We start from the raw sequence: 12,578 nt of genomic DNA on the forward strand, positions 1-12,578 counted from the left end.
GATTGGCAAGGTTGGCTCAATCGGATCTACCACTCTAATTTTATAGGTGTAGAGCAACCATGGGTTGGGTTATGGTATCTCAACTCTCTTTTTACAAGCCAATTAGTTAATTTGACACAAATTAAGAAGATTGGATCGATCAAGCTTGATGACAAGGCAATCCACAAGTGAATGTGATTATATGAGATAACTTTGCTAGGTAGCTTAGTGGTCTAGGACAAACACGATCACAGTTTAAACTTGGTTAGCGGTCCGTGGGGTTGAAAAGGGTAGCGACTCTTAGCTTGGTCATGACTTGAAGTAAGTGGTAAGATAGGAGAAAGATATAAGTTGAGAAAATAATGGTCCCACCTTTTTTGGCCTAAGACTACCACTATTAATGAAGGTTTGCAAATCAAAATTTAAAAAAAATTATTTTTCATATTTTATATGTGTATCGATTGAATTTAATTGATATGAAAACAACAAAAGTCAATCAAAATTTTTTTTGGGTACTTTTGAGATCTAGATTTATCGTTTCATTATTGCAATCTTTTTCCTTAGTCGAGTCTTCCTTGGTGTCACTATAAACTTATATAGCCACAAATATATTGGGCGAACTAATTTCACTTTATTCATTAATTAAGCATTTGACAAATTACACATCCTTTTACTTTTTTGTGGTTGTTAGTTGTTGAGATTGACATCCAATAAAAAGTATTTTAAATCTATTATACAAATTAGTTTGGTTTTAGATTTGATTTCCTTGAAAATAGATTGTGTTCCCACTTGGAGGAAACATCAATTAGTAGAAATTATTATCATTTTTTTTGCATTTTTATAGAGAAAAATTTAATTGACTAATTAATTAATGGTCAAATAATTTAAATAGTGATATAATATAGACAATAAAAACAATTTAATTGCCTATGGATAACACATAACCTCGATTAGTAAATTGTGAAGTGAGTAGTACCACGTGGAAGTTTTATTAACCAATATCTTTATCTTGATTTAAGTAGCAATTAGACTAGTCAAGAGAAACTTACAACTTTAAATAATTTAAAATGATTCTATATGTTTGAAAAACTTTTTTCATTAATCTCAATAGAAGTTTGTTTTCACGAGTAACTAGTGCTAATTAATTTCAACAACAAAAGACTAAGAATGATAAAAATTTGGCAAGTCGTTTATGGCCTTAAAATGGTTTGAAAATGATAGAATAGAACGTTTTAGTTTACTTTATATTGGCACAATTCAAATTGATTAAACTTTCTTTTTAGGAAGTACAAGTGACACATGGGATGACTTTATAAGTAGGACTTCTTCCATATTTTTTGGATAAATTTATTCAACAAAATTGGAAGAACTAAAAATTGGCAAGTAGCTTATGACCTTAAAATGGTTTGAAAATGATAGGATATAACGTTTTAGTTTACTTTATATTGGCATAATTCAAATTGATTAAACTTTCCTTTTAGGAGGTACAAGTGACACATGGGATGACTTTATAAGTAGGACTTCTTCCATATTTTTTAGATAAATTTATTCAACTAAATTGAAAGAACTACTATGATGTAAATCAAATGGTGCAGTGGCATGGTGCCTTTTCAGTCTCTCAGGCATCTAAAGATTGACTTCCAACTTCAACAAATTAAATAGGTAAAATGGGTAATTTTTCTTGCTGAGAGGTTGACTTAAGAATGTTAGGTTGATGGGTCGCCCATTGCAAGTAATGTGTGGAAAATCCCTACGCTATGGTGGTGTAATTGATCTCTGGTTAAGATTGACTAAATTTGAGTTGACTCGAGTTGGAGTTTCGATATTTGATCAATATGCTAAGTTCGTTTTAATTAAGAGTCAAGTAGATTAAGGTTGATCGAATACTTGACAAAGAAGTGGAAAGTCCAAGTGGGTCACAGTTGATCATATACTTAGTGATTGGAAGTCTAATAGGGAGAGTTGGCAAGTGAGAAGTCCAAGTGATCGAACACTTGGAGATCGAATATCCAATAGGGAGTTGGCATGAGACGTGAAGTCCCAACAGATCTTTGATCAAGGTTGACCAAGTTTGAGTTGAGTTGACTCGAGTTGGAGTTTCGATATTTGATCAATATGCTATGTTGGTTTTGATTAAGAGTCAAGTAGATCAAGGTTGATCAAATACTTGACAAAGAAGTGGAAAGTTCAAGTAGGTCATGGTTGATCGGATACTTGGTGATCAGAAGAGCTAGCACAAGGTAAAAAGTCTAAGTGAGTCATAGTTGATCAAACATTTGGTGATTTGAAGTCTAACAGAGAGTTGACAAGTGAGAAGTCCATGTGATCGAACACTTGAGGGTTGAATATCCAATAGGGAGTTGGCATGAGGTGTGAAGTCCGAACAGATCAAAGTTGATCGGATGTTAGGCAACGAGGAAGTCCCGACCAACAGATCAAGATTGATTAGATGCTAAACAATAAGAAGTATCAAGAGATCAAGGTTGACAGAATGTTAGACAAACAAAGTCCTGGTAGATTGAGGTCAACTAGATACTGGACAAGATAAGAATTCGACTTTCGTAAAACTAAAATAAGAGTATTAGTTGATTGATAGAGTATATCGATCAACTAATGATTATAAAATCTCAACAAAAAAAAAGTTGCTACAGTATTACCATAGGAACAATGAGATCAACTAATGACTGTAAAATCTCAAAAAAAAAATGTTGCTATAGCATTGCTAATGGGTTTGATCAGTCGATTGATGGCCCTGTAGCAGCAAACAGAAACTTAAAAAATTGAATGAAAAACTCGATTGATGACACTGTAGCAACAAACAATGTTAGGACTCGTACTAGCTAGAGGGGGTGAATAGTTGTGATCACTTCTCGTCTTGATCCTGTGTTCGTCATTTGAATCGCAAATAGAAACTTAAAAAATCAAATGAAAAACTCGATTGATGATACTATAGTAACAAACAGTATTAGGGCTCGATCGTACTAACTAGAGGGGGTGAATAATTATGATCACATCTCGTCTTAATCTTGTGCTCGTTGTTTGAATTCGTAGCGGAATTCTTAAATCAAAGTTGAAGTCACATGCACAACTTCAAGATTTACTTGGTATCGCCTCTTTGAAGCAACTAATTCAAGGCCCTACTTGTAGCAATCTCCCTCCACTAGAATCTTCTCTTTTTTTGGATAAATGCAAAAGCAAATCAATGTAAAATAAAATTTACATATTAAATCTTTACTTTGGAAGTTTGCTTATTACTTTGGATAGTGTCTTGATGGTTAGAAATGCAGTAGCATTTCACCTCTACCCCCTAAAGATCATGCCCCTTCAAATCTCCATGAAACCTTTTTATCTCGTGGATAGTGTCTTGATCCTCCATGACTCACATGGACATTTTGTATCGTGCTAAGTCTCCGGTCCTCCATGACTCACCTAGATTTTTTAATTCGTCTCATGCTAAGTGTTCGGTCCTCCATATCTCACTTAGACTTTTCGTCTCATGCCAAGTGTGCAGCCATCGAGACCTACTTGGAATTTTTTCACCATCAAGTATCCAATCAACCTTGACCTACTTGACTCTTCTTCACCGTCAAGTATCTTGTCAATCTTGATTTACTTGACATTTAATTAACCTATTGATCAAATATCGAAATCCAACTTGAGTCAAATTGAGTTTGATCAAGTTTGATTTGAGATCAATTTCACCAATAAATAGAAGTTTCAGAAATCGATTGAAAATTTTGACTGATATCGATCCATCGATGGTTAAAGGCAGTCAACTGATTGACGAAAATCAGTCCTGACCTAAAGACTATAAAAGAAGAGTTTTAAGGAGATTTTCGATGTCAATTCTTGTAGGTTCTAAAACGAAGTGCTGATACATTTTCAGATTAACAAGAGGTAAATTTTAAACAACAAGAAAGTGTTTAAAGCAAGATTCGTGTAAAGTAGTTTACTTTTATTGTATTTATTTTTTATCTCTTGTATTTGCTTGTATTGTGTGTAACCACATATTTATAAGAGACTTCTCCGTCTCTGGAAGGTATCCGAGAAGGAGAATAACTAGTGGTGGTAGTCGTTAAGACTACGTCTTGGACATAGTCGTCTTAGGAGGTAGTGAACTAAGTAAAACAAACTTGTTAGTATTATTGTGTTTCACATCGTTGGCTTCACTTTAAGATTTCCGCTGCGCATCAAGAGACGAAGAGATCAAAATTATTCATCCCTCCCTTCTAGCTAATTCGCATCCGTCCTAATACACTATACTTCATTTGAAAATTAAAGTTGAAGTAATAAAAGAGAAAAAGATATTAGAAAAGGTAGATAGAAATGTTTACAAGTTAACACAATAATTTATCCAGATATGCTAATGATGAATGAATTTTGTTACACGTATAGTTTTGATATCACTTTCCTTGGCATAGAAAAAGTGTGTTAGGTATTGAACTAGCCATGTTGGACGTCCAACAACCCTGCCTTGTAGATAAATTTACAGAAAATGAGAAATATAGACAAATAATAAGATAAAACTAAATTTTACAAGGAAATAAGAAAGTGGGTTATTCTTTTCAATATACAAGTATATATTTAGCTTGATGAATTAGTCACCCATCTACTAATTATTTGATGATTACTCATTTTCAATTTTATCTCTACTAATTATATTTTGAATTAAATCTCTTGTAATAATTTGAATTGTCTTGAGTATTCTAACCTAATTTAAAATCAAGCATTAATAATTAATCAGTGGTCCTAAATTTATTTATTTATTTATTTATTTTTACAATCTTCCTCCATGATTTGCCTATCAAATAAACTCTTGCTCCGAAACTCTATAAATCTCCACCCACCTTCCTAGCAATTCACTCCATCTACTCAATTCAATTGTTTTCTTTTTCTTCAATAGAGAAGCAATTATATTAATAATGTTTGCTCTCTCTTCTCCCATCTCTACCATCCATCACCACCACCACCACCACCACCACCACTACAAGAACAAGAGCCCCTCGGTTCAGGCTCAAGGTCACCCCCATCGCCGCCTCCTTCGCCGAACCTCCCTCCACTATGTATGAACTTCTCTCCATCCCCCACACCGCCGGACCCGAAGAGATCCGCGCCGCCTACCGCCGCCAGGCCCTCCGCTGGCACCCCGACGCTTGCCGCTCAGCCGCCGACCAGCGCCGCTACGCCGAGCGCTTCATGCAGGCGCGCGAGGCATACGAAGTGCTGTCCGACTCCAATCGCCGCCGCAACTACGACCTCTCCCTCTCCGGCGACGGAGCCGCCCCTGCCTTCCGCGAGGGCTGTGCTCGGAGGAGCGAGGGAGGCGTGACGGCGTTCGGGAACTGGGACGCGCAGCTCGAAGGGCTCTTCCGGCGGTCCGCCGTGACGGAGGCCAGCGGGGTGGATACGTGGGGCAGCCGCGTGCGCCGGGCGCGACAACCCGTTTAACGGTTTGGGTTTCTGGGATCCATTGAACGGCTGTGATCGAGAGATTTAAGATCATGATCGTGTTTTTGTAAATGTACGATCGAGATCTACGCGATGCCAAATGATGCGTGTATAATAAATATTAGCTTTTAAGACCATAAAAAGAATTATTCACAAAGATAACAAAATACTTAATATAACTATTAATTATATATAGGAAATACAATATTATGTTTACTTCCAATAATAAGATTTTTTTAATTAGAAATAAAAAAGAAATACTGTTGATCAAAATTCTACACACTGATAGTTTACATTTTCATCTATATATATATAATTTTAGGAAGATTTAATGAGATTTAAAATAGATTCTTCAGGACATGAAATCTAAGTTAAGAATTATCGAGCAAAACAAATTTTGTATGAGAGAAAAAAACATAAATTTTCATGATTTTATTCTTAGAAAAATGATCTTTTACTGTCCTCTTCAAGAGAAGAGACGCGCTTCACTAAGCTTCCGATTAAATATTCGATTTCCATGACTGATTAATTATAATTAGTTCTTAATAAGCTTGCAGACAATTATTATATCTCCTCTAATCTTATTGGACCTACTAAACACACGAGGTTGCTTTGTAGCAGAATATTATTCACAATTAGTTACTGTAACAAAATTTTAAAAATATTTTAAATCTTAATTTCAAGATTTATAATCAATATTGATACATCCTATTATTAATTGATTGAGACTAAATTCTCATTTTGTTTGTTATCCGATTGATCTCAACTCTGATAGATTTTTTTTTAATTTGTAATGCATCCGGTTAATCTTTAACTATTGAGATTTTTCATTGTCTAACATTTGATCAATTTTATCCTATCAGGACTTCATCTTCACCTAACATTTGTTGGTGCAATCGATCTCAAATAAAAATTGACCATGTTGACCAAGTTCAAATTGAATCAAGCTAAGTTTTGATGTTTGATCAATATATTAATTGGTTGAGTGAGACGTCAAGTAGATTAAGGTTGATTGAATACTTGACAGTAAATCAATATGTTAGTTGGTTGAAAAAAATCAAGTAAATCAAAGTTGATGAGATACTTGACAATGAAAAAGTTCAAATGGATCATGGTTAATTAAATATTTGATAGTTGAAAATTGAATTTAAAATTGGTATGAGATTGAAAATTCAAATGGATCATGATTGATTAGACATTTAATGATAAAAATCTAATATAAGAGTTAGTGAGCAAAAAATCTAAGTGGTCATGGGTTCAATATAGAGTTGGCAGAAGAAAAAAATCTAAATGGATTAAAATTGACGGACACTCGATAATAAAAATTCAACAAAGGAGGATACAAAGGAGGATGGGCAGAGTTATCAAAGATACGAAGGACGAAGGGCAGAGATATGTCTGACATAAGAACTGACATGTAAATTAAAAAAATTTAAATTAAGATAAAAGAAAACAATCGATAAAACGGAAGTAACACAGGAAGGCTTTTTTTCCCTTGACTTGGATAGTTGGGAAATCTATTGATTGATTGAGAATTAACACTGGGCTATAGCCTAAGATATTTTCGGTGACTCTTAATTATTGTTGTTATTGCTGACTACGTTGAGATTGACATCCAATAAAAAGTTTTATATCTATTATACAAATTAATTTGGTTTTAGATTTTATTTCCTTAAGAATAGATTGTGTTCCCACTTGCCGAACTGTAGAAGCAAACATCCACTAATGGAAATTTTTACCCTTTTTGTTTTGCATTTTCATGGAGACAAATGCAACGCGCTTTTAGTTGACTTTGTCGAATACAACTTGCCAACTTGGCCTCTACTGTTGTTGCGTGTGGGCAATAAGCGTTCCGTACAACGTTGGACTTGTCAAATTAAATAATAATCGCACTAAAAATAATTTCCATTGTTATTTCATATTTCTTTTTTTTTTGTCTGTTTTCTTTGACCAATAGAATTCATCCAGACCACGCGATCATGATTAGCAGGATGAGAAATATCAACGACTTTTATTGTACATTTATTACGATCACATTTACAACTAAACATTTCGTTGTCTAATTAATTAAGGGTTCAAATAATTTAAATAGTGATATAATATAGACAATAAAAACAATTTAGTTGCCTATGGATAACACATAACCTCGATTAGTAAATGTGAACTAATTTAAATATCAATGGATTTACGATGCAAACAAAATCTAGGAAACAAGATTTGATACTGTAATTAGGATTTATTATAATGTTTTCAGGATTTATGAAGTGAATTATTTTAAACTGAGAGCAAACTTATGGACCATCTCACTCTTTGTGAACGCCTTCCCTTCTCGCTAGGAAACTCTATAAATCTCCACCCACCTTCCTAGCAATTCACTTCATCTACTCAATTCGATCAATTGTTTTCTTTTTCTTCGATTGAGAAGCAATTATATTAATAATGTTTGCTCTCTCTTCTCCCATCTCTACCATGATCACTACCACCACGTGCACCACCACCACTACAAGAACAAGAGCCCCTCGGTTCAGGCTCAAGGTCACCCCCATCGCCGCCGCCTTCGCCGAACCTCCCTCCACTATGTATGAACTTCTCTCCATCCCCCACACCGCCGGACCCGAAGAGATCCGCGCCGCCTACCGCCGCCAGGCCCTCCGCTGGCACCCCGACGCTTGCCGCTCAGCCGCCGACCAGAGCCGCTACGCCGAGCGCTTCATGCAGGCGCGCGAGGCCTACGAAGTGCTATCCGACTCCAATCGCCGCCGCAACTACGACCTCTCCCTCTCCGGCGACCGCTGGGCCGCTGCCGTCGGCGCCGCCCCAGCCTTCCGCGAGGGCCGCGCTCGGCGGCGCGAGGGAGGCGTGACGGCGTTCGGGAACTGGGACGCGCAGCTGGAAGGGCTCTTCCGGCGGTCCGCCGTCACGGAGGCCGGCGGGGTGGATACGTGGGGCGGACGCGTGCGCCGGACGCGACAAGCCGTTTAACGGTTTGGGTTTGTGGGATTGATTGGACGGCTGTGATCGAGTGATTTAAGATCATGATCGTGTTTTTGAAAATGTACGATCGAGATCTACGCGATGCCAAATGATGCATGTATAATAAATATTAGCTTTTAAGACCATAAAAAGAATTATTAACAAAGACAAAAAAAATACGTAATATAAAAATTATTTATAGGAAATACAATATTATGTTTATTTCCAATAACAAGATTTTAAGATAGATTCTTCAGGACATGAAATCTAAGTTAAGAATTATCGAGTAAAACAATTTTTTTATGAGAGAAAAAAAACATAAATTTTCTTGGTTTTCTTCTTAGAAAAATGATCTTTTACTGTCCTCTTCAAGAGAAGAGACACGTTTCACTAAGTTTCTGATTAAAAGTATTCGATTGCCATGACATAAATACTGATTAATTATAATTAGTTTACAATTATTTTTGATAAAAATAATATAATATAGTGTGACTTTCTATAAATAATTTATATAGTCTGTCTTTTGATAAAATAATATAATATAGTCTGACTTTTTAAAAATAGTGTATAGATATAGTCGTTGACTTTTAAAAATTATATACATATATTTTTCTTAATTCTTCTTCTTATGAGATCTTAAAAAATTCCTCAAAAAAGATAAATACTTTTCTTATGTTACATCAGTTTTTTTACGTTACATGAGAAAAGGCAACAATAATTGGAGGCAACAAATAATTGTAGACAGATATACACAATTGTTTGGTGGGCTGTCCAAATCAAGTAGTGAAAATATTCAAATATAATTAATAAAGGGCAAAAAAAACAACAATAAAGGAAAAGAAAATGTTAGTGTTCTCCAGACAAACTTTAAAGGCATGGACCATTGTTGACAAAACGCATGAGAACAATAATGAAGGCTGTATATTTTAAGGTGATAGAAAGTATGTAATTAGCATTGACAGGTAACTAACCAACTGCCATAATGTCCAAATTTACGTGTAATTAAGACTTAAACATCAAAAAAGAAATGTTGAAAATAAATTGGGGATTGAATTTAATTTTTAAAAGTAACCCTAAATCCCAAAAATCACATTAATATTTTTAATGTTATAAAGAACCAAAGTCTACAGTTGGGTCGGCCTTTAAAATATGGGCCGTGGCCCAAAACGCAATCCGCCTCCAAAATGTCCATCGAAGGTGGAGACTGGGCGGCGTAGAAACCCTTCGGTTGTCTCCCTCTCCGGCGAGAAGGCCGAGCCCGAGAAGGTAGGGTGGCTGAATCTTCCCTGATCTGATCCATACGAGCAGATGCAGAAGGTGGCATTCAGTCAGTCTCGATGCTTTCGCTTTTCTTTTTGTTCTTCATTTTTTTTTTGTCGATGCAGAAGGTGAAAATTTTGACTTATTTTGCCTTCTTATTGTTGGTAGAAATAGATTCACCACTTGATGTGTTCGGTACCGGTTGAAAGTTAAAACCTAGGGACCACTGGTGATCAATGTTACTGATTGCATCTAGTCCATAATCTCTACTTGGCTCTGAAAGGAACTATATCAAGATTGATTTTTTTTTTGTTTTCTGCTTTAAAGCATGTTGGCTGGGCATGGAGAAGAATGTTCAAATGCATGAATTTGTTTTAAGCCAATGGGTGTTTCTGAAGCATTAGGATTAGAAAATATTAATTCTTGTATGAAATTGGAAACGTGGTTAAAATAATCAAGGAATATCAGAAAATGGAGTAAGTCGTACATATCTTCCTGCATTTGTAAATGCAGTCTGCAGTGTCCCTGAAACAAAAGATTTTTGAGGGATTTAGGTTTGACTTAGAATAGAATGAAATAATCAAAGTCTTCCATACAATCCACAGTTTGGTTATATTACAGTTGATAGCTTTTAGGTGTCTTCCATGCAATCCACCTGACAACTTTCCTAGATTGTTCTCATAGGATTTAATTATGGAGGTTTAATCAGTCTTCTAAAAGCCAAATTCCGAATTGGCAAAATTTGGTTTTTCAGTTTGAAAGCCTGAAAGTATTTCATATTTTGGGTTGGTTTCGAATTGGGATGATGGAAAACTGATAAAACTAAACCTACTTAGTTATGTATATATGTAGACACAGTTTATAAATGCGAAGATTTGATATTTTATCAAACTTATGTAGGTACTCTTTATTTGGACAGGACCAAACTGAAACCAAACAATTGATTGGGTTCAATTGGTAAGTTTATCGGCTTCATTTCAGTCTGGTTTTGATTTGAAAATTTTATACTCTGATCGGTATTTGGTTTAAATTTTTGTGCTTGCTTGATTCTAAGGTTTGGTAATTTGTTTGGTATTTGCATTGGTGATCAATGGTTTGACTTGGATAGTAATATACAGTCCATGCATATTGGAGAGTGTCGAACGGTGGAATACTAAGCGCAGATGTAACTGTGCTTTGGTTAGAAACTAACTGTGAATAAAGATCAAGTGGCTAAGGTGCCTGTAGTCCTATGTCATTTATAGAGAAATGCCACTGCAGCAGCTTATCTTCTCTTCTCTGTTATGGTTCTCTCATCCATCACTGTTCCTTTACCGCATCTTATATGTTTTGGCACCCCACAAAATCAACCACATTTCTCGTAAGGAATGTTTTAAGTCTGATTGTAGAATCTCATTGTTTCCCTCTGCTAATCACTATCTAATTACATTTTATATTAGCAAGGGGGGAAGGTGAACTATGGAAAAAGTCGTCTATCTCCAGGATTAATTGGGTGAAGCCCGGACATGTATGTAGAGACGGAGAGTAATTGGGCTGCTGCTGCTGCACCCACACCCTTGCTGTCGCAGTGGGGGATACTGCAGGCTCATTGATGACTATGGAGGCTTCGGGATGCAGACGGATACCTTGCGGCCCTCATGCTCCCCATCACTTGCCGCCGCCGCCGCCGTTGGCACAGGTGATCTTACAAAATTAACTAAAAATCAAATCTTTTGTTTATGATCTAAATTGATGTTGCCGGATTGCATCGTTTTGTAGTTGTTGGAATGCCTGTTGCAGCTGCTTTGCCACCATCAACAGGAGCTCTCGGAGGAACAGAATAATGGTGAACTCCCTCCTTTTCCCATCTTTATTCAAAGTATTTGATGTTAAACTAAATATGAACATTTGATTATATATATATAATGTTCTACTTCTGACTACATGTTAATTAAAAATATATGAGGATTGAACTTGGACGCATTGATCCTTGATCTTTTAAACAACGCAACGACTTTTGATTTGTGTGTAATTAGCTAATCATGGTAGGGTATGACTTTTGATTTTATCCCTTCACCTTTACAAATAATTACAAGTCATATTGTAGGCATCCAAGGCTCTCATTTATTGGGCTTCCTTTCCTCAACCACTAACCCTCCTCCCCTTTCTTCTCGTATCTTTTTTATCACATGGAGATCTCTATTCTTACCTCTCCTTCTCTTCTTTCTCGTGACTAACGTTTTTTATTTCTCATTGTCACTCTCCTTTTAAGTTCCTAATTCCTCATGATCCTCTCCACTACCATTTCTATCACTTGTTTTAACCTGTTGTTCCTAACTCTCATTTCTCTCTCTCATGGCTTCCCTTCTCTCCTTACAAAATAATCACATATTGACCCTTCAAACTAATATTTTGAATTTTTAAGCCTTGTGATTATTCATTTGTCAAATACAATTTCTTAAATTATAAGATAAGACTTGTTATGGTCCATCTCATTTGGTTTTACCAAAAGTAATGGATAATTAATTATCACATACACATTAAATTAGCACTAAAGTTGCCCACGTTTCTTCTCCTGAATTAATTATATCATTTGGTTTTTCTGCTTGATTATATCAAAAACATTGCTTCTCTGATTCACTTTTCTTTTATTCATTTATTTACTGATGATAAAGGATTTATTATTATTATTATGATAGTGTTCATTTTTTTAGGACAAGAAATCTACAAAATAAATATGATATTTATTGCCATGGATTTTTATGTTTTTCATAAAATCATCCAACGCATGGGGTGATTTTTTTACCTTACCAATGGGTAAAGGGGTAATTTGAACGGTCACGTGCTCGGCGGCATCCCCGCGGTCCTCATGGTCAGGCAAAGGCGAGGCAAGGCGAATAAATAATAACTGAGACGGGGGAAAGCAACAGAGTCGTGGA

At 35.7% G+C, this 12,578-nt stretch overlaps 2 protein-coding genes across 2 annotated transcripts; both read left to right on the forward strand.

The window, feature by feature from the left end:
- The first annotated feature begins 4,901 nt into the window (after positions 1-4,901).
- LOC141825678 (uncharacterized) lies at positions 4,902-5,529 on the forward strand. Its single transcript, XM_074713065.1, is given in 2 exon segments — positions 4,902-4,934; positions 4,936-5,529. Coding segments are annotated over 2 exon segments (525 nt in total). The 3' UTR covers positions 5,428-5,529.
- Positions 5,530-7,828: 2,299 nt separating this feature from the next.
- LOC141825585 (chaperone protein dnaJ 20, chloroplastic-like) lies at positions 7,829-8,539 on the forward strand. The gene has a single exon (XM_074712964.1). It carries the CDS (start codon positions 7,867-7,869, stop codon positions 8,407-8,409), a length of 543 nt encoding a protein of 180 aa, XP_074569065.1. The 5' UTR covers positions 7,829-7,866; the 3' UTR covers positions 8,410-8,539.
- Positions 8,540-12,578: the final 4,039 nt, after the last annotated feature.

This window comes from Curcuma longa, chromosome 3, assembly GCF_044706935.1.
Source record: "Curcuma longa cultivar G26 ecotype Majalengka, Jawa Barat chromosome 3, ITB_CL_G26_1.1, whole genome shotgun sequence".
NCBI lineage: Eukaryota > Viridiplantae > Streptophyta > Magnoliopsida > Zingiberales > Zingiberaceae > Curcuma > Curcuma longa.